At 38.4% G+C, this 23,855-nt stretch overlaps 1 protein-coding gene across 1 annotated transcript; it reads right to left on the reverse strand.

The window, feature by feature from the left end:
* Positions 1 to 511: 511 nt before the first annotated feature.
* LOC122782130 lies at positions 512 to 10,872 on the reverse strand. The gene is made up of 9 exons (XM_044046342.1): positions 10,806 to 10,872; positions 10,655 to 10,696; positions 10,422 to 10,541; positions 10,252 to 10,308; positions 10,121 to 10,162; positions 9,877 to 9,918; positions 9,581 to 9,643; positions 7,716 to 9,443; positions 512 to 526 (listed from the first exon to the last, which is right to left on the reverse strand). The coding sequence occupies exons 3-9, from the start codon at positions 10,497 to 10,499 to the stop codon at positions 512 to 514; spliced, it is 2,025 nt and encodes a 674-aa protein (XP_043902277.1). The 5' UTR covers positions 10,500 to 10,541; positions 10,655 to 10,696; positions 10,806 to 10,872.
* Between the last annotated feature and the right edge of the window lie 12,983 nt (positions 10,873 to 23,855).

Below are 23,855 nucleotides of genomic sequence, written 5' to 3' on the forward strand. Positions count from 1 at the left end.
GACAATTTACATTTTTTAAATTTAGTCAATCTCTTTATCACATTGACAAAAAAAAAGGATTGTAATATAATATCAATGTTTTTTTTTAGTTTTTATGTATTTTACAACATACATTTAATGAAGTCATTTTTTTTGTTTTTAGATATCTGTTTGTGAATTGAAAATCCAATGCCCAAAAGACACACTGACCACAGTCCAATCTGAACCAAATTTTCTAGGACTGATGATTGTCTGACCATGGAGACATCTACATGAATTATATGTATTTTCCTTATCAAAAACAGCGTCACCTGGTTGCTGGAAATAACATTACATTTCATACCCTTTCATGCGTCAACACAGGAATTGTTGTGTGACATTGAAGATCAGTGACCTGCCCTGAACATGTCTTCAAAACACATGGAATAGGAAGTGGAATGTTCAAAACAGGAAATAAAATGGAACTTTGACATTATCATCCGTGTTCTTGATTGCACCTCTGTGAATATTTACTTGTAGTGCCAAACCAAGGTCACAGCTCCACCTGCTGGTGACAAAGAGCATATACATTGTAGATGAATTAAATATAATGTGATGCGCTTTCAAACTTTGATAGATTTGTTTGCCATGGCTACATCTGCCCAACCTATGTAAAATACCATATTTCTCTTGGTGACACTGAACACAAACTTTGTAAACAATTTAAATTGAATGTGATTTATGACTTCAATATTCTGTACATTTGACTGTACAAAACTCATGTAAAATAATATAAAATTCTTATGTTAATAGTATACATACTTGTTTCATATGTATGAAATCATGACAATCACTCTTGCAACAACAACTTTGCATTAGGATAAGATTAAAACTGCATTCTTCCAAAAAAAACGGAAAGTGAAAGGATTATTATATGACACATTTTTATTAACAGTTGTTAATTTTGGTAATACATGTATTGATTTATTGAAATGTCCTCATGATGTCATATACATGCAAATTCAAATAAATTCATAACAATCACAACTTGATATGGAACCTACAGCCCAAGACAAATGGGTATCAGCACAGCAAGGACAAATAGATAATTTAAAATAACAACAATATTCACAACATCATTAAATCACATACAACAAATACAACAGCAAATTCATATAGAGCAATAACACATTTCATACAACAAATACAACAGCAATTACATAAGAAGCAACAACACATTTCATAATACAACACATACAACATAAAATTCATATAGAGCAATAACACATTTCATACAACAAATACAACAGCAATTACATATGGAGCAACAACACATTTCATAATACAACACATACAACATAAAATTCATATAGAGCAATAACACATTTCATACAACAGCAATTACATATAAAGCAACAACACATTTCATAATACTACAAAAACAAAAGCAATTTCATATGGAGCATTAACACATTTCATAATACAACACATACAACATAAAAATCATATACAGCAATAACACATTTCATACAACAAATACAACAGCAATTACATATGGAGCAAAAACACATTTCATAATACAACACATACAACACAAAATTCATATAGAGCAATAACACATTTCATACAACAGCAATTACATATAAAGCAACAACACATTTCATAATACTACAAAAACAAAAGCAATTTCATATGGAGCAATAACACATTTAGAATTCAAAAAATACAATAGTAACTTAATATGGAGCTATAACACATTTCACACATTTATATTCACTATGTAGTAATAGATGTCAAGGAACAAACTATCCATCACAGACTAAAAAACTACTCAAACATTGATTTTTACAGTTTTCATGTTGGATCAAGCAGCCACAATGTGGTGGTATAAACGGCCATCACTTAAATAAACACAGGACTGCCTCATGATCACTAAAATATGTAGGCAGCACTAGTGATTCTGCCCCATTATCTGCTCGTTTAATGTAAATGTGATCTATTAAAGTACCCTTCTCTGTTGTTGGATCAGTTACAATTTGAACAAAACCTTTTTCTGTTAAAAGTGTACATGTTGATGATGATTTCAAAATATCATCATTAAAATCACCCATTACTGCAATAGTTTCATTTGGTGAATCTAGCCAATCAAGAAATGTGCCTAAATGTTCTTTAAATAAGGTCATGGGATAACATGGTGGACGATATATAACTGCAATAACTAGCAGGTGTGTAGCGAATTTGGACACTATGCATTCTAAATTAAAAGAAGGGACTTCTATTATCTCAAATACTGTGTTTGGTGCGATATAAATGCCAACACCACCACGTTGTTGCTCTTTTAATGCGACCAATCTGGGGTCATCACTAGAGTAAGATGAACTGCGTGAACAACCATGAAAACTATAACCCTCAATGTTTATTGATTCAACAGAAGATGATGCAGCTAACCAAGTTTCAGTTACAGCAATACAGTTAAGCTGTAACTGCTGTGTACACAAAACTAAATCTGGCACATGTCGAGTCAAACCCTGCACATTCATCAAAAAAACACTAAACCTGCTTGCCCTCAATCGCTGCTCTGTCAAACAATCAACTAAGAAAGGAGACATTTTTTGGATTGCATCTTTAATGTCACCCCTACAATAAATCTTCTTTTCGTCAAACTGTTCAATAATCAAACCTGACAAACTCCTGACTCGACTCAAAGCAACATATGCCTGTCCAGCTGCAAATATCTTGTCAAAACACACAACAACATCATCTACTGTGATGCCCTGAACTTTGTGGATTGTACACGCCCATGCTAACTTAAGTGGATATTGACGTCTCAGGCCGCCTTTTCTACAAGCTCTCTCCTCCTCTGGAGCAATAGCTGTAGAACCCACTAAATCTGCTGAAACAGTTGGAGACTGTCTTCTCCTCTCTGCACCTACATTCTCATCATCAAACTTCACGTACACCATTTTAGGAAACTTAACATTCTCTGATTGGACTATATGTGATACAACACCACATGCTCCATTCACCAGGCCACCACTCACATCAACATTTTGACACAACATCACACGTGCACCCACACCTAACAACAAACGCTCAGCCAAATAAGTATTTTTAGCTTTAGCATGATGGCCATCAATCAACTTTAGTTTTCCTGTTCTCCTATCATTTTGATAATCCTGAGCTTCAATAGTGACATAGTCAGGACACACATCACACAACCGCTGAATATTGTGCTCATTCACTTGTTGATTTGTTGCATATATGTGTAAAGCTGAGCTGACTTCACCAGTTTCACAATGTTTTAATGTGTCAATATCACTTTTTAACATCGGTGTCCCTTTGCTATGAATCCTGACCCTGTTTAACAACTCTGCAAACACTCTATCTTTCTGCCTGATTACTTCTGTTAACTGAACACCTGTAAACAAAGACCACAAGTCAATATTCAAGTCCTCTACATACAGGGGTTTTCCTTTTACTGGAGGTAACTGGTAAAAATCTCCAACAGTAATGACAGAAATGTTTCCAAATGGCTTGTTGCCACTTTGTTTCATTTGGCGTAATCTACCGTGAACATATGCCAAAAGATTGGGATTTACCATTGAAATTTCATCAATTATCAAAATTTGCAGATCAATGAATTTAGCTCGTAGAGAATTGATTTTTTCCTCACCCAGTGGAGTGTACGGTAAGCGTACATCTACTCCAATACTGAATGTATGGTGAATTGTTGCTGCATTCAGATTGTATGCAGCAATACCTGTTGGTGCAGTTATTAAAACACTGACATTGTCTGGATTACTGCACAATGGTGATAGCAGCCGCACTGACTCGTACTGAATAGCTTTGATTAAATGACTTTTACCAGTTCCAGCACCACCAGTGATAAAAACGTGTAGAGGTGGTGGACTTTTCCCTGAGACCTTGTTTAAACACCACTGCCGAATCTGATAAAAAACACGCATTTGTGTATCATTTAAAGATCTAACCAACAGCAAACCGTCACTCCTACACATTACATCGTTTCTTTTCTCCAAATGTTGTACCTGCTCACGATTAACAGCTAAATCTGGAATATGCTCATGGTGTTCTGCCACTTCTTCCTGTCTCTCTGCCAATTCCTCCACAGCCTCTAAACGTTCTAACTCCTGTTCTGGACACAACTGACACCATGCATCTTCTTCCACACCATCAACATTAATCCTATTCTGGATATTGTCCAACATGTCTGCATCTACTTCAAACCTGTTCCTATTCACATCAACAACTGACTTTACTGGATGTATTGATCCATCACAAAACACAACATTACCATTGTTATAAAACTGTTGGAATGTTTCAAAACCCTCTGGTTTTAACTGATCATCAACACGATATGGCATGAACAACTGCAATCTACTCAAATGAAACAATTCTGGATTTTTTGTTTCAGAGAATCGAGCATAACGCACTACAGCAGGTTGTGTTCTGACTCTCTTTGTGACAAAACCACAATTGTTGCTCAACGCAATTTTAGTTTTGCAGTTTTCATTTTTACTTACAACACGATACTCAGAAGCAAATGTTGTAATACACATGTCATTAAAAGTACTGTCATTGGGCCTGTTCTTATATCTGTCAACTAAACTTGTCATCCACATCTCATCAGTGTTTATGTCATCTGTACTTGCCCTCTGTTTTAACACATTTAAAGGCAAACTCAACTTAACTACATTTTCCCCTGTGGGAACAAACATGACCTTTCTAGAACACTCCTTCAGATGCATGTTAGTTAACCTATAAACTGCTTCCTGAGCACACACATCCCTGTTATGTAAATAAACACCACCTAATTTTTTCAATGCCTCTTTAGCACTTACATTACCTTCCTTAGCTGCTTCCCTTTGGGCATTTGATAATAACAACCCCATTTCCTTTTCTGCTTTAGAAATGTATGAAATGATATACACCACACATGCATAAGCATCTACCACATACTGGATGTCCATGTTAGCATTCCAACACTTCAAAGGTTTCTTACTATATTGGTTAACCCAAACCTCTTTCACCTGCCTCTTTAACACTACTTTTGTACCTCCTGTCGTACGGTTGTATGCATCTTCAAATGCTTCCTGAGTTAAATTTAAACTTTCAAACAACTGTTCCACTGTATCAAAGCTCTGATTTTCATCAGAGAGTGCTTTCTTAATTGCTTCCAAAATGTCATGAGCCCTTACTTTACGCGCCTTTCTTTCTTTAAAATCACTCTCTTTACAATTGAAACACACAGTCTCTGTTGAATCAGTTTTTTTACAACTACATTCTACTATCTCCTCATCTACTTTAACACGACTAATAAATGTTTTTGCAGATGCTGGCCTCGGAAAATTAAAACGACAAACTGTGTTTTTCTTTTTACATGTTTTTGAGTGGCGCTTTGAATGCATCTGCACAGATGACACAATGTCCAATAATGTGTCATCATCAGAGGGTAGTTCACATGTAACATATTTGTCAATAAATTCAACTACCTCTTCATCTGAGTTTTGGTCAATTAAGGGAGCATTCTCGATCCAAAACAGGCAATGAACATGTGGAGACCCGCGCTGCTGAAATTCAACACGATAAAAATAGTCCTTGATTTTACCTATAGGGTTTGAGGGAGACATAAGGACCTCCCTCAAAAAACAATGCCATCGAAAATCAAACATTCTCGCCGCAGTTACAGGATTACGACGTAACAACTCGCATTTGTCTGCCCATTCTAACTCTTCGGCTGTCTGTTCTCTCCCTTCCTGTTTCAAAATACTACTGAGTAAGTTAGTCCAACGCATGTCTGCAGCAGAAAATGAACAAAACCACGTGGGTACACCAAGCTGACGAACACAGGCAAGTAAATCACGCTGCGCTGCCTGCCAAAATGAAGGAGTGCCTCTAATAGGCTTAAGGAAACGATAACCATCATCAAACTCTAACAACTTCCTTAAAGACTCCTCATTATTCACCACATCTCTAACTCTTTTAGGAACATGACTTCCTTTGCCTTTCCTCAAAGCTATAGACACATTTGACACAACCTGCTCCAATTCTGACATGTACTGTGCAAAAAAAATATACTCCACATTCTGAGCAAACCTGCCATCAGCATGGAGAATCCGATTATTAAGATAACGCGACAAGGTCAAACGACATTCTCTATTGTCATGAAACACATAATGTCCCTGTGGAAACAACACAGGAAAACACTTTGCTTCATTTTCACGATTAGAAAGTAACTTCACAGGGTTGTTACCTTCTGCTGGGGCCACATTCAAAACACCCTCAACATACTGATCAAGTGTTTCCTGACCAATATCTAAAGGCATAAGACAAGTGTCCTGGAACATACAGTGTTGCTGCCTGTCATGCAACAGCTCATCCTCAGCTTCATCCACCTCAGCAGGTGTTTCATCATTTTCTACACAACCATCCGTTTCCTGCAATGCACTGTCATTCTCTTGTTCCCGACAAAACTCATTCAACCAGTCTTCGTTAAAATCTACATCTTTATAATACATGTTATTCTGTTTCAAATACAACAAAGCCTGCCGCACATGCATTGTGTCAACAAACTGATACTCATAATGACCTTTGTAAGTTAACTTACGCTTCAGTTTAACACGCAACAAAGACCCCTCCATATTGGAACGAGGAAGCAAATTATTTGTCTCAACAATATTTGCTGGAACACACGTTACTGGTCCATGAACACCATTTTGTCCTCCTTTAGGCAATGCCAACACCTTCATAAAGGGAATATGCAACGCTATCAAATGTTGCTCTAAATTGTTCAAACAAGCCAATTCAGGAGGAACAGGATGAACACCTAAATTATTAATAACACACTCAGGAGGAATTTCCATTCTATTAATCTTAGAATTACAAGCATAACAAATCCACAATTTTCCTCTAGGTGAATTCAACAACTGACATGAACTTTCACAGTCCTCATTACATTTATGTAAATACTCCTCTGAAATACATTTTTCTGCAATTAGAGCCATGTCTGCACTCTTGTTATACTGATTTTTTTTACAGTTTAAAACCTGCTTTTTAAACAACAACCTTTGACAAACAGAACACACATAATTTGGTCCATCTTTCACTTTAGACAAAAAATCCTCCATCACAAAATCAAAATTAAGTGCGTTGTCTTTCAATAGGTGCCTTTTCACTTTGTTCCCTGCTCTAACACTCTCCTGAAACTGTGGGTTGCTATGATACTTCCTTACACTAGTACTTTTTTTCTTCTGTCTGTAACTGACGTTTAAACAGTACTTATTTTTGCTAATCTGCTTCATTTTCTCTCTATGGAAGACATCTTGTGTGTACTTCACTTTATTGAGTGCTTTCATTTTCTCTCTATGGCTGACATCTTGTGTGTATTTCACTTTATTGAGAGATTTCATTTTCTCTCTATGGATGACATCTTGTGAGTATTTCTCTTTATTGAGTGCTTTTATTTTCTCTCTATGGCTGACATCTTGTGAGTATTTCTCTTTATTCAGTGCTTTCATTTTCTCTCTATGGCTGACATCTTGTGTGTACTTCACTTTATTGAATGCTCTAATTTTCTCTCTATGGATGACATCCTCCAGATATTTAATTTTAGACCGTTCCTGACGTTTCAACTTCTCTAACATATTTTCTCTATATTTAGTTTTATTTTTGAATAACTTCTTACTTGTCAAATGTTTAGAAAAACAATAGTTTACAGTAGTACAAATAGTGGTTGTTGCCTGTGCCACTACTTTACTGTGCTGTCTAAAATTGTAGCCTGTTGTAGCCTCACCTACTTTGCAGTAACCATAACAAAACTGTGACTGTGGCTGATGAACACAAACAACAGTCTCATAGTGGTTACCGCTGACATTATCTAAGTACACTGCCTGACTGGAACACTGGCTATTCTTACAACTATATTCAAGCCAGCGATCACCCATGTAAGTGAAAATAGAAACTCCTAAGCAATCTGCTGCTGCTTGAATCTCAACCTCTGTCGCCCAACTGCCGACATAACGCATCCTTGACTTAATGACATATTCTGACACTGACGAGAACTCACTTCTCAAAATGCTCTCATAGGCTACAGCATTGTCTTCTAATTGTTTAACTACAGCTAATCTAATTTTCCTGTGATTCTTTTGTGAACCACACACAGCTTGACTGACTGATCTAAAAAAACAGTTGCCATCACCAACTATTGTGTCCTTTTTGCACGGAGCCCCCAACACACCAACTATTGAAAACACATCGTCGACTTTCTCTGACTCCACATGTAATTTGTCACATAAAGTTCGAGCTACATCATTACGAACAGGGTTAAACACCAACTCCTTAACTGTAACCTCACTAACAAATGCTACATCTGAATCAATTGGGTCACTCCTTTTAACCCTCTTTGAAGTACGAGTGGGTATTGTAGTAGTCCTGCGCTTTGCACCAATCTTCCCTGAAGATGACTGGCTAGCACCACCATCTACTTTCACAGTGACACGAACACCAGCAATCTCAAACAACTTCTGTGTCCCTCTGAATCCTGCAGCAAAACAACTAACATGCTGAATCAAGTGTTCAAGACTACTAAAATACACAACAACACTCTTTCCTTTGGGATGCACCATCCCATCTGCACTGCGTGCATGAGAGTCAACAACAGCAAACCGTTCTCCTTCCCTAATAATCCCACAAGTACGGGATAACAATGTGAAAAAGCATGTGTCATATTCCATACACATCTTTTCCAAACCGTCCTTGAGAGTTGTGCACACACCTGCATCAATAAACTCTCCCTCAACTACATTGACATCTCCAGTCACAAAATCGCCATACTCAAAATCATAACTATGGCCACGTCTATCTAACTGCTTTGGTAACTCTGGAATACACGGCATAGTGTGCCAACCACAAATCAAGTTATTGTCAAGCAAAGATGTGTAGATCTTGTCACCACAAACAACAGCCTTGTCCAGATGTCTTGATTGCCAAGAAAACACACTCTTGGTCTTATGCATAGCCATGGCAGCCAAACTTACTGCCATACACTGTACACCTCTATATTTAAAACGCTTATCCCCCTGATGAAAAGATCCCCTCACAGAACGCACCCCAAAACTTCGCGGCACAGTATCAAAGCACCCAAAAGAAATGGAACCCTCACTGTCTGTATCAGAGATCACTGTGCCCTCATCTACACCTGCCCCAACAGACCCTGAACCTTCCGGTAATGGCAAAGTATCAGTCCACCCAAAAGAAATGGAACCCTCACTGTCTGTATCAGAGACCACTATGATCTCCTCTTCACATGAACTAACAGACCCAGCATCAAACGTTACCGGCAAAGTATAAACATTCGCAGCGACCTTACTTTGGATGAGGTCTGGGGAGCTGTGCAGAGGGGGATAGTCTTCAATGGTCACAGGTGATGGTCCACTCATCACCTCCACAACATCTGCAGCTGCACCCTGCTACAAAACACACTGAATGTTAGACTCACACATGACTTCACAATAACTTGCTCACTATGTTACAACTGCCAGAATGTTTGAGCACTATCAACACTAACTAAATTCTTTATAGAATCATAATCTAAATAATGACAAACCTGCTGAGAAGTACGCCTCTTCTTGAAGACAATGCGTCTGCGGGGACGCTCCACAGGGACCTCCTGATGAAAATAAAACCAAATCAATCTTGTTACACATTGTAACACAGCTGTATTTGTACATTTATAACAACCTGGACTTGTGATACTTTTCAGGGAATCAAATATTGGAAAATTCAACATTTGCATATGCAACTCAATCTTGACCATCAACTACTAATATGAACAGTGAAATTTGTTTTAACTTATTTAAGAGCAAAATACAAATATATACATTTCACACAATCTGCCCTTACCGCCACAGCCTTGGGCACTCCAGGCCAATCCCCCACCTCCACCTTAGACAAAAAAAAAAGAACACAGCAAAAACATTAACTGCATGCACTTCCACAATTTACTCCCCAACACCAGAAGTAAAATGTAACACGCTCAACTGTCTGGTTTCCACAGCTCTTCCAACTTAAAAATGACATTCAAAATAACAAGGTCTTGCATAATCCATTCATGAAATTATATAACTTTCACAGAGTGTGCACTTACTGAAACATCCTTGGGAAGTTCAGGCCACTCCTCCACCTTCACCTTAGAAAAAACCAACAACAAACAAATTAATTCCATGTTCTTACACAATTTAATGCCAAACACTAGAAAACAAATACAACTTCTCAAACCTTCTGATTTCCACAGCTCTTCTTTGGAGCAGAAGGGCTCCTAGGACGCTTGACCCCCTAAATGAAGAAAAACTAAATGATTAAAAAGCAACAACTTTGGATAATAAGCAGTCTTGACAGTTCATTTTTCAAAATGGAATCATTGGCTAATAAACAAGCATGCACATTACCGTTGGTCCCTTGGCAGAAGTACTGGGCTCCTTCTGATCAAGATTGCCTGGACGGACACTGTCCATCATCTCCAGCATTGGTGGGCTGAACCAGACAGGAGTGAGAGGGATGGAACAATCCTTGTGAGACAAAAAAGAAAGAATTTTAGTAACAACTTCTGTTGAGAAAACCAAATAGATACATCAATCAACAAACATAGATATCAAAAGGTGAATTAAAAAACAAAACATACCCTGAGCTGAACCTTCACTCCCTTAGGGGGCGAGCTGCTCCCCTGTAATGAAAAATATCATTTTATACATGTACATTTTGACCATTTGTGCAGTCAATTGCTTGGAAATGGTTCTGTTTCTCCTAAAACACAAAGTGTGCAACTCATTTACCGTCCTGCGTGGTTCAACCACCTTCCAATCCAATGGGTTGTGCAACGGACGTGGAGAGCATGCCTCTCCAACCACAACCAACCTCGGAGCCAGACGAGGAGCAGGAGCAGGGACAGCTGGCAACATGCTACGCGACTCCTCCTGTGCAAGAGCCATCGCTAGCTCCTGACTGCATTTGTCGCATAGCAATGTCACCAGCGTCCTCATCCCAGATCCATCACTCAGGTGCACCTGCAAAAATATGAGATCAAACTCAAATTAACAGCACTGTTTATACCGTTGCTAATCTGCAAAACAAACTTTGTCAGATCAACTTATTTATAATGATGATAATAATAGTAACACATATCATTTATACAGTGCTCTAACAAACTCTGAAAAAACCTAGTATATATATAAAGGTAAGAAAGGACAATAAACAAATCATTTCCACTTACACCATCCCAACTCCACAGGTCACGCTGGCTGAGAGGAAAGAACTCTGCAATAGAGTAGTACCTCACACCTAAACAAACAAATATAATGTTTGTTTAAATAAAATAAAATCTGTTTGCATCATATTAATTTAAAAACAAATTGAATGTGACAGAAAAAATCTTTCTCCATTTGCCAGAAAAAGCCAATGACACGTGCAACTTCAATTAGACTGAACTAAATATTTTTGGGCCATACCCTTGCGTGCAGCCACACGGTGAAACTCCTGGCGAAAAAGTTTCTGCATGTCCTGATCCACGGTCCGGCGCGGAGGGAAGTCCAGGACAAACAGCTATAACAACACATAACATTATTTAAAAACAAGCAATATAATAATCACAAACATGCATTGAAATAAAAAGAAATTATCTACAACAGCCTATAAAGCCACATTCATTATGATTGGAAAGACGTGAACATATTAAAATAATCTTGCCTTCGGCCACCGAGACAAGGCACTGGTGAGAAGGTCCTCAAAGTCCACTGCAGCCTGATCCAATGTCCCCTTAGTCAAGTTGTTGCTGGGTGCAAGAACACAAACAAGGTCAGGTGTCCTGGGAAGGACTGCACTCACCATCTCAGTCCTCAGGTCCTTGGCGTCAGCCCCTGGCGTTGACATGAGACCAAAAGAAAGCTGCTTGTGCGAAATCTTCACATGGCCATCAACAATGGCGCGCAGGTGGGAATCACCGACAAAAAGAACAAACTATAACAATAGAAAAGATTGATTTAAGAACATTAATAACTACGCCTCACACAAATAATTATGTTTGTAAATTCAAAATCAATACCTTCTTGTCAGGTGACTCGGCTGGGATGATCATCTTGTGACTCCTGCCAGTCAGGGGTGAAACTGGCCAGGTGCTCACACGGTGGCGACGACCAGTACCACGACCTAGTTAAAAAGACAAAACATTAAAATAGAAGAACACATCACCCAAATACATTGCACGTACAAAATACATTAAAGACACTGAACATGACCACATGCACTCTCCAAAGAATTAAAGAAAACACTTCATGGAAAACAGGTGAACACATACATGAGGGACCACGTGTTGGTGGTGGGAAGCAGGTGGTGGGGACCCGAGGCGCAGATGCCACCACTGCTGCCAGGCGTTCCTCCATCCTCTTCTTGGCCGCGATGGAACGGTTGTGCTTCTTTAGGCGAGGCATCTACCCTAACTTATAGAAATACAAAAACTCACACAAAAACAGTAAAAAATATACCACAAAACAGTTGTATTCAATGAACAAAATACTTTAAACCAATTCCTGTTCTTCTGTGACTTTGTAACGACGCTGATGATTCAATCCACTGTAAAATAACACATACAATTGTAAACACCACAATTACAACACACACACGGATCTCTATCACATACAGCACACTCCCTTTAAATTTAGACACACACCCCAAAAAACAGACATAACAGTCAGAAACAAAAAAAAAGTCTCACACAAGCAATCATGACTCTTTACTATACTTTACTATATCAACTGTACTCAAAAAATAATTTGTGGTCATAACAAGCTTAGTATAAATATAGGACTAAATAACAATTTCTTCCATAACAGCCAAAGTGTGTGTTTCCAGGGATTGCAAAACGGTTTTCTATGCTTACATAATCCACTGTGTGTTTCAAAACAGAATGTGGCTACATTATCAGAACCTAGCTGAAACAGTGATGTTGTTTTACAATGCAAATGTTACACACATCAAACTTGTATTAAATCACATGCTCATACTATACACTGCAAGGGGGGCATGAGAGTAATTGCTACCAATATGAATGCAACACCAACCTGATGTGCAAGGCCATTGCTAACTTTTAAGGGCCGTACGCATAATTGGTCAGAAATAAAGACAATGGTGTTAATGCTGTGCATTAAGAATGTGTGAATGACCAACTTTGTGTATGAAACACTGCCTGAGATGCTAATGATTTGCCAACTCTTTGAGCACATCATCCTCATTCAGCTCAACAAACACGCCCCGTCTGGACACTTTCAGACAAAGCTAAGCAAATCCCAACACTCACCTGACCAACACCCTCAATACACAAACACAGACAGCACAGTTTGGCCTAATTCCCACACTAACAATCACACCCAGTCCTAGATTGTTTCACTTGCAACACGTTGTTCTTGTTCCTACATATATAATCACGAGTCAGCCCCTCTACTGCTTCTATACTGGACCGAATGTACTATAATCATTCACAACATATTTTATCACGCTTTGTTTACGTTTGTTTTCACCCAGTCTAAACAACAGCACTGGCAGCGCATATTATTTCCGTGATAACTAAGACGCACGTAACGTCATGTTTACATGACTCCCGCTTCCGTTTCAAAGTAATGCTACACCTTAAAAGTAAAGTCCCACAAACGCAAAACACAAATACGCGACTCTTTTCTATATTCTATTATGTTTACTAATATCCGGAACGATCCAGTTCGGCTGTAAAACGGAGCTAAATAGTAAAAGGTTCCTGGACTCGGTACTCGCCCGTAAAACATAACATGAATACATCTGTAGAATGGACTCACTATAGACTACTTCATCTCGTTGTGTGACTATGGTGTACTAAAATGAGACTGCAAATCACGAACAGCTCGTTCACACAACCAACAGACTTCATGACTAACAGCACTGCTCGAGGGCTCAATACATTTAGCGCAAACCGCCGAAATAACGTAAATCTAGCTAAAGAACTAAACTACAAACCGACAACCCGAAAAAAACACATCTCACATAAAGCAGTACTTGCGCTACAAATAATGACATACTTACATTAATAAACTTTTGCACGACTATAAAGACGGCTAACTGGACCTAACATCTTAACATATTGTAAACCATGCTAGCCGCATAAAACCCAGTGCTACTATACACAAAAAACATTATTTAAATGACAATAAACTAATTATAACTCCAACACAATGTTTACAAACACTATATAGGGTTGCCTACGTTCTATTACAACGAACTCCATTTTCAACAGTGAACGAAGACCTACGTTACACTAATAAGCTAATACCAATTCTACGTACTCAGAGAAAATGCCTTACCGTTACTTTGTCGCTGCCTCCGCTGCTGTACTGCTCCTGCCCAACAATTCAATTGAAGAAGAAAATCTTAAACAGACCCGTGTAAGAGCCGTGGAAGAGATGAAGTTCGCTGCAAATAGCTGCAGAATGTCCAGTCACAGCCGGCGTATTACTGTATATGTACGGCAAACTGAAGGAGGACGGCCAAGTGTACGTAACATACTTGATCGACAATCACATGGACCAATCACAACGTCGCACTCGAACGCAAGATCTAACAGTAAAACCTGTAACACATATTATTGGCATATCAAAATAAATACGAGCACCAACACATTCTCATTTCATTTAACATTCAAATATGAAGATCAAATAAAACAAACCCGCATAACTGTGTAATAGCAAAACATTTCAAAATAAAACGCTTAAACTCCACCAACGTTTCACAGAAGAAAATACTCGTCCACTACACATAACCACACGATTTTCGGTGAAACAATACAATGGTTTCCTACGACAAAAACACTTTATGTGTCTACTTTATGTGTTCACTTCACAGTGATAACACAATTACATGCCAACACGCTGCCGTTCTGCAACAGATGGGACTACTTTTTTTCCAGCGTATGGATATAATTCTTGCCTTACCTGCGCATTGACACGTCTGACTCGTCGTGTCAGAAATACAAACAGCAGTACACGGATTAGAGGTAAGTACGAATTCCTGCAGCACAATACAATTTATAACAGACCACAATAATAACACAATTACATAAAATATATACAAAATTGCTTTAACTTGGTGTATGTAATAACTTCTATGTGACTGTGTTATTAAGATGGCATCACCAACAAAGATCCCAAAAATGCAGAGACAACACGACGGACTCAGACAACAACTGGAGTTACTTGCAGTAAGTACAACACAACAACTTCTCAATACAAAACGTGTTATCCATGAAGTAGCTACTGTCACACTTACTTGCTGAGTATCAATATCCTATCAACACACTATTGACAGAAAGTACTACCGCCATTACGCCCCCAATAACAGAGGTAGCATAACACGCAGCCTCACACACTTAATACTCACATATCTAACTCCAATGACAATTTGCTACAGACCCACACAGCAGAAAAATCTACTCCAACTTGGTACAAACAACATTGTTCTTTAAATCACACACATTGAACACCAGTAAGCAAACAAACAGAAGCGACACACACTTTAACAGTATCAGCGTTAAAACGCGAACCGGAGAGTCGCCACACTTCTGTAAACAGAAAAAAACGGTGTTTGCATACAGAACCGACTACAACCTTACCACTTCACATCACTTTACAACGAAAGCTCACGCAACCAAACACACAATAAAACCACACCTGACTTTCACCAAACACAATCAAAATAGTTAACTGAACTTTCCTATTTATTACAAAAGAAAATTGTACACACACACAAACCCGCCTGTAAAGCACAACTACACTTCCCAGCATGCTTCACAGGGTGATTGGCCATTCAACAACAACATTGTACTTGATAAACAGCGCATGTCCGTGACATCACGTTATATGCATTAACGTTCCTTTGACACGCAAGTAGAAGGGTTTGAACGGCGGCGATTGATTGGATTGGTTTAAAAAACATCAACAAGCTGCCAATCATGACAATCAACCAATGATAACCACAACTATGGCCGTGCAAACCAGCAGCCGCTGCAGTCAGTGTCAGTCACACGTCTTCACGCTCCGCAGCGCAGCGCGCACAAACACATTGATTTGTGCATAATTTTTCCCCATTCTAAAAAAATACGTTTTCATCACATCAACTTTAACCTTCAGCAATTTAATAATGTACAATACACCATACTGTGATTACATACTTATTTTGTTATGTTTTAATTTTTCCCTTTCTATTTTATTAGTTCATTTTAGAAAATGTTTGTTATGCACCACAAACACCAGAACAAATACCTTGTTATGTCAAAACATACTTGCCAATACAATTTTTCCAGATTAAAATTCTAAAACTTATTCTACTGCTACCTAAGACATCTATACTAGCACAGATGGTGCCAAACAATGCCACCCTTTACCAAAATAAACAACACCTGCAACCCACTGTACTGCCACTCTCCTTCACTTGACACAACAACAGATACTGTACAGATGATGTCCACATATTAATTATTAAATTTAAAATACTTTATTAATCCCCTTAGGGAAATTATTCTCAGCATTTTTACCCATCCTAGAATTAAGAGCAGTGGGCTGCCACACTGAGTAGCGCCCAGGGAGCAATGAGAGTTGGATACATTGCTCAGAATTAGACCCTTCAAGCTGATGAAGACTTGAACCATCAACCTTCTGGTTACAAACCAATTTCCCTTTCCACTTGGCCACATTACTAATGACTTCCTTGAGTTTCACAGCTCACATTGCATATCTTTTAAAATGACAGTAACTTCAACATCCGACATTTTATTACGCAGAAACATTTTGCTAAGTTCCATCTGCATTAACTTTTACACAGGAACATATACACTGACACACAAAAATATAGTAACATCACACAAATACTACCATCTTTCTGATACCACCACAATTCAAATACAATTGTAATTACTGCTGATACATACCAATACATACAATTTGAACATGTCATTCCACACAGAAACACTAAAAAAGAAAAGCACATGCCCAGGTGATATGCTTTGCAAACACATACCAAAACATCAAGCAGCTAAACACATAACTGCCCTTACCTACCACATTCATATTTACATTACATGTGTTTTACACAAGTACAACTAAGACTACTATAAAGACCATCTATCACCCTCACAATAACACATAGAAATTCCATCACCACAATACATTCATACTACAACAACAAATGTCCATGCTGAAAACACAGCCAATACACAATCTGTGGCCAATGTGGCCAATTCTCTATAAATTACAATGTCACTTGCAACTACAGGCTGACATAACTATTACAGGAACCATATACTCCCATTTCAACGAAACACAATAATTACTCATAATGTCTTTCCAACACGCATTCACAATGAAATAATGCCACACTGTTGATCTTCCACAAAAAACACAAACACATCAGCAACAAGATGCAACTCATCATAAACAGCATATAATATATTTACAAATAACACTTAAATGCATGTATAAAATACATCACTAATAAAAAACAAACATTTCTAAACTCACATTACCACACCATGACCATGACTAACAAAATCAACCACATCAACACTCATGACAACAACTACACCAACAATGACATCAACACCAATATTGACAAATGTATAAACAAAATAATGTACATACCAACATGTTTTCCCAGCTACATGGACAATAACAGATACATTTGCTCTATTCCTACAGTACTCTTCAACAGACCCACATGTCCCAAGACAGATGCTGGCCAAACGGATAATGGATGTGGCCAGCATTGTGGCCAGTACACTCAACACAGCGGACAGAAAGCTGAATGCTGAAAAACAAAAAAATATTCATTTAACCAAACAACTCCAAGCCACAGAACACTGGATCACCCAGGACGACATACTCATGGCTGGTAAGTAAAACAAGACATTACATATGCAATATAACAAACAACCACTAAACATTCAACTATTAATGACATACCACCTTCTCCATGCCCAGATGCCACAACACCAACACCAAGCAACACCAGTAAGTAACACAAAACCACAAAAAAGCACTACACTGTATCTATATATATATGCCATTGTCACCAGCATGTTAACATACGTAAATCCATTTTCTTTAAAATCTCAGTCACATCATCACCAAAAGACACAGGAACAAAAGGTAAGACACCAACAAACCATACAAACATCAAAATCTACCCACAATACATTTTCCCACAATAAAACACATAATGACAACCACAAACATGTTTCCTATAACCAGGCGATGACTATCCACTACAACAAGAGCACAGTAAGTAATGAATCAAACACAAAACATTATAACATATACTCTATGTATCATTGCTAGATGACTAATCACATAACTGTATCTTCTTCATATCTGCAGTCCAGACATCTGACGAGGAGGACAACACTGGTAAGAAGAATACAACATACACACTGTCAAGAATACGCCATAAAATGCAAGACACATAAATAACAATATACAAACAAAACAGATTTACTCACCATAAATTACAAACTCACTTTCCCTAACACATCTGACAAGGAAGACAACACTGGTAAGAAGAACACAACATCCACACTGTCAACAATAAGCCATAAAATGCAAGACACACACGTTACAATATACAAACAAACACATGTACTCACCATATATTACAAAATCACTTTCCCTGACAAACACAAATCACACACATATAAGTACATACATCAGTATGCACCTATATAACAACAAACAATATAACATCTATTGACAGAAATTCTATGTGTTTTATCCCCCTTTAAAACAGCAGCAAAACCCGAAAACTGACGACAACGGAACATAACATCAAACCTTCATTGCACTATTACTTTCATTTTATTTATTAGAATACAGTACAATAATAATGTAAATACCCGTTGTATATACACAAATGTATACTTTTGCTGTGAATAAAACCACTAAAAGAAACAGGCTTTCCGTTCCTAATTAACAACATCTCACCAGTAATGACACTTGAGCTAGAGGACTCGCGCAGCGACGTGGGCGCACGGCAACTTGCGAGCCCTCAAGCTCGAACCCGTTCATTACCGCTTGCGGTACTAGTTATTATTATTATTCGTCTAAATGAATCGCCTTTTTGAGGCCTTTCCCATACACGAAAACTCACCAATTTTTGCGAGTGCATCAAACCTGGTGTAAATTTACGTCTGATAGTACTTCGGGGACACTGCGTACAAAATTGAAAGTGGGCGGGGCTTACGAAAATGAAAAACAGCTTTCATCAGGCCGATTTTTCTCGTGTTTCACGTACATGCACGAAAGTCGGTACACATGTTAAACATGTCAGGACGGTCCAAAAAGTCCGTGCTAGCGCCGCTGTAAGTCCTACAGGAAGGCCGCCATCTTGGGTTGAACGACCATTTTTGGCCTATTTTGGCCATTTCGCACCATGGGTATTTGAACGAACTTGTCCCAGAGCTTACATGGGATCACGTTCAAACTTGGTGAGGTCACTGTGGACAAGTTGAGGATCAAAAGTTCCTGAAAACTTTTTAATAAGTATCATGGCGTACGAGAAAGGGGGCGTCAAAGTTGGTGAAAATTTAAGATTTTCGCCACACGCAACAAAACTCTTATAACTTTGCGATAGAAGGTCCGATCTTAACCAAACTTGTGGCGATTGATGATGGGCCCTTGCTGAAGAGGCCTATGCAAAAACTGTCAAGTTTGTAAACATCGCCTCCTGGTGGTGGCAGAAAATTAAAAAAAAAAGTTACTTTTACAATTTCGGGAATAACTTTTACAGAGATTATCGTATCAAACTCAAAATTGGTAAAAATCACCCAAAACACAAGGTAGATGATGCATGCTCAATATGATGGCGTAGAGTTACATGATGTTGCCATGGTAATGATGCAAAGTCGGATTTTTGCGACAAAAAAACAAACTGCTACAACTTTGCGAATCCTAGTCCAATCTGAACCAAACTTGCTAGGATTGATGATAGTCCAGCCCTGAAGACGTCTATATGAAAATATTCACTTTCAAAAACAGCACCCCCTGGTGACGGAGACAATATGACCTCTGGTATTTGAAGGAATTAATCCTAGAGTTCTTGTGCGATCACCTTTAAACTCGGTGAGGTCACTGTGAACCAGTTGAGGAGCTTAAGTTATCAAAAGTTTTTTAAAATGTCTCATGGTGTACGAGATAGGGGGCGCCAAAGTGGGTGTAAATTCCTATTTTTCACAACAAAAAGCAAAACTCTTATAACTTTGCGATGGAAGATCCAATCCCAACCAAACTTCCTATGATTGATAATGGGTAGTTGCTGAAGGCGACTATATTGCCGAAAACAATACATTTTGAAAACAGCGCCTCCTGGTGGTGGTAGAAAATACTACAAAAAAAAAACTGTTACAACTTTGCCAATCCTGGTCCAATCTGAACCAAACTTGCTAGGATTGTTGATAGTCTGGCCCTGAACAAACCTATGTGAAAATATTTCAAGTCAAAATCAGCGCCCCCTGGTGAAAGTGGACGGGCCAAAAAACTGCTCCACCCCCTAAAACCTGTGGTCCTGAGGAGCACGTTTAATGTACATGCACAAAACTTGGTACACGCGTTCCTTAGGTCACGCCGGTCAAAAAAGTCAGCGTAGCCTATGCTCTAAAACGAACAGGAAAGCCGCCATCTTGGATTGAAAGTAAATGCTTTGCTGATTTTGGCCATTTTGCACCAATGATATTTGAACAGATTTGTCCTACAACTTTCATGGGATCACCTTCAAACTTGGTGAGGTCACTTTGGACAAGTTGAGGATCCAAAGGTATCAAAATCTTTTCAATAGGTATTATGGCGTAAGAGTAAGGGGCCGGCAAAGTTGGTGAAAATTTTAATGTTTCGCCACAGGCAACAAAACTCTTATAACTTTGCGATAGAAGGTCACATCCCAACCAAATTACCTAGGGTTGATGATGGACCATTGCTGAAGAAGTCTGTGAAAAACTGTACATTTTTAGCACAGCGCCTCCTTGTGGTAACAGAAAATCCAAAAAATAAACATTTCGGTAATAACTTTTACAGAGTTAATCGTATCAAACTCAAAAATTGGGAAAACATTCAAAACACATGGTCGATTATGCGTGCTTTATATGATAACAAATCGTTCAACGGTGTTGCCACAGCAACACTGCAAAGTCAGATATTTGTGACAAAAACAAACTGCTACAACTTTACGAATCCGAGTCCGATCTGAACCAAACTTGCTCTGATTGATGATAATCTGGCCCTGAAGACGCCTATATGAAAATATTCTCTTTCAAAAACCGCGCCCCCTGGTGACAGCAGACACTATGACACCTGATATTTGAATGAACTAATCCTAGAGTTTTTATGCGATCACCTTGAAAGTTGGGGAGGTCACTGTGAACAAGTTGCCGAGCATAAGTTCCTGAAAGCTTTTTAAAATATCGCTCGGTGTACGAGATAGGGGGCGCCAAAGTTGGTGTTCATTCATATTTTTCACAACAAAAGGTGAAACTCTTACAACCCGTAAAACTTGTCCTCCTGAGGAGCACGTTGAATGTACATGCACAAAACTTGGTACTCCCGCATTCCTTAGGTCCAGACGGTCAAAAAAGTCAGCGTAGCCGAAGCTCTAAAACGAACAGGAAAGCCGCCATCTTGGATTGAAAGTAAATTTTTTGCAGATTTTTGCCATTTCGCACCAATGGTATGTGAACGCACTTGTCATAGAGCTTTAAAGGGATCACCTTCAAACTGGTTGAGGTCACTGTGGACAAGTTGAGGATCTAAAGTTATTAAAAGTTTTTTAAAATGTTACATGGTTTTTGAGATAGGGGGCGCCAAATTTGGCGTTCATTCATATTTTTCACAACAAAAGGCGAAACTCCTACAACCCGTAAAACTTATCCTCCTGAGGAGCATGTTGAATGTACATGCACTAAACTTAGTACTCACGCGTTCCTTAGGTCCAGACGGTCAAAAAATTCAAAGCAGCTTATGCTCTAAAACGAACGGGAAAGCCGCCATCTTGGATTGAAAGTAAATTTTTTGCTGATTTTGGCCATTTCGCACCAATGGTATGTGAACGCACTTGTCATAGAGCTTTCATGGGATCACCTTCAAACATGCTGAGGTCACTGTGGACAAGTTGAGGATCTAAAGTTCCTGAAAACTTTTTAATAAGTATCATGGCGTACGAGAAAGGGGGCGTCAAAGTTGGTGAAAATTTAAGATTTTCGCCACATGCAACAAACCTCTTATAACTTTGCGATAGAAGGTCCGATATTAACCAAACAAGTGACAATCGATGATGGGCCCTTGCTAAAGATGTCTATGCAAAAACTGTAAATTTTGAAAACATCGCCTCCTGGTGGTGGCAAACACTAGGAAGTCTGGTATTTCGAAACACACAACAAACTCTTATAACTTTGCGATTGAAGGTCAGATCTTAACCAAACTTGTGATGATAGATGATGGGCTTTTGCTAAAGATGCCTATGCAAAAACTGTAAATTTTGGAAACAGCGCCACCTGGTGGTAACAGAAAGTACAAGTTCACAATTTCCCTTATAACTTTAACAAATTTCCTTGTATCAAACTCAAAATTTGGGAAAACATTAAAAACACATGGTAGATGATGCGTGCCTAATATGATAACAAATTGTTCAACAGTGTTGCAATGACAACACTGCAAAGTCAGATATTTGCGACAAAAAACAAACTGCTACCACTTTGCGAATGCTATTCCAATCCGAACCAAACTTGCTAGGATTGATGATAGTCAATCCCTGAAGATGCCTGTATGAAAATATTCACTTTCAAAATAGTGTATAGTATAGTATAGTATAGTATAGTGTGTAGTATAGTGTATAGTATATTATAGTGTATAGTATAGTATAGTGTATAGTAGTGTGTAGTACAGTGTATAGTATAGTACAGTGTATAGTATAGTTTAGTGTATAGTATGTAGTATAGTGTATAGTATAGTTTAGTGTGTAGTATAGTGTATAGCAGGGGTGTCAAACATACGGCCCGGGGTCCAGATCCGGCCCCCCAGAGGGTCCAATCCGGCCCACAGGATGAATTTGTTAAAATTTCACACTACGATTACAATCTAAACGTAACGTCAAATACAATATTTTTCTCTTCCAGATACCTGTGACTAAATGTTTGTGCCTTTTTAGATCCAGTGTGCTGTGTAAATAGTACATTTAGGCACGATATTGTTGAAATTGCACTTATTTTTCTCAAGAAATGTCATGTTTGTGTAAAAATATACTTCATTAAATGTAAAACAAAGGAGAAAAAAGCAAGGAGTTCTTGTTGTTCATAGGTTATTATGCTATTATTTTACTATTTTTACTGGTCCGGCCCACTTGACATCAAATTGTGCTGTATGTGGCCCCTGAACAAAAATGAGTTTGACACCCCTGGTGTATAGTATAGTATAGTGTGTAGTATAGTGTATAGTATAGTGTGTAGTATAGTGTATAGTATAGTATAGTGTGTAGTATAGTGTACAGTATAGTATAGTGTGTAGTATAGTGTATAGTATAGTATCGTGTGTAGTATAGTGTATAGTATCATGTGCTGTGATATTGGACAGATGCACAAGATGCAAAACACTTTCAGAGCCCGTGTGTGTGTGTGTGTGTGAACCTCTGACCTACTGTACATCCGTGTGTGTGTGTGTGTGAACCTCTGACCTACTGTACATCCGTGTGTGTGTGTGTGTGAACCTCTGACCTACTGTACATCCATGTGTGTGTGTGTGTGAACCTCTGACCTACTGTACATCCATGTGTGTGTGTGA

Source organism: Solea senegalensis, linkage group LG15 (genome assembly GCF_019176455.1).
Source record: "Solea senegalensis isolate Sse05_10M linkage group LG15, IFAPA_SoseM_1, whole genome shotgun sequence".
NCBI lineage: Eukaryota > Metazoa > Chordata > Actinopteri > Pleuronectiformes > Soleidae > Solea > Solea senegalensis.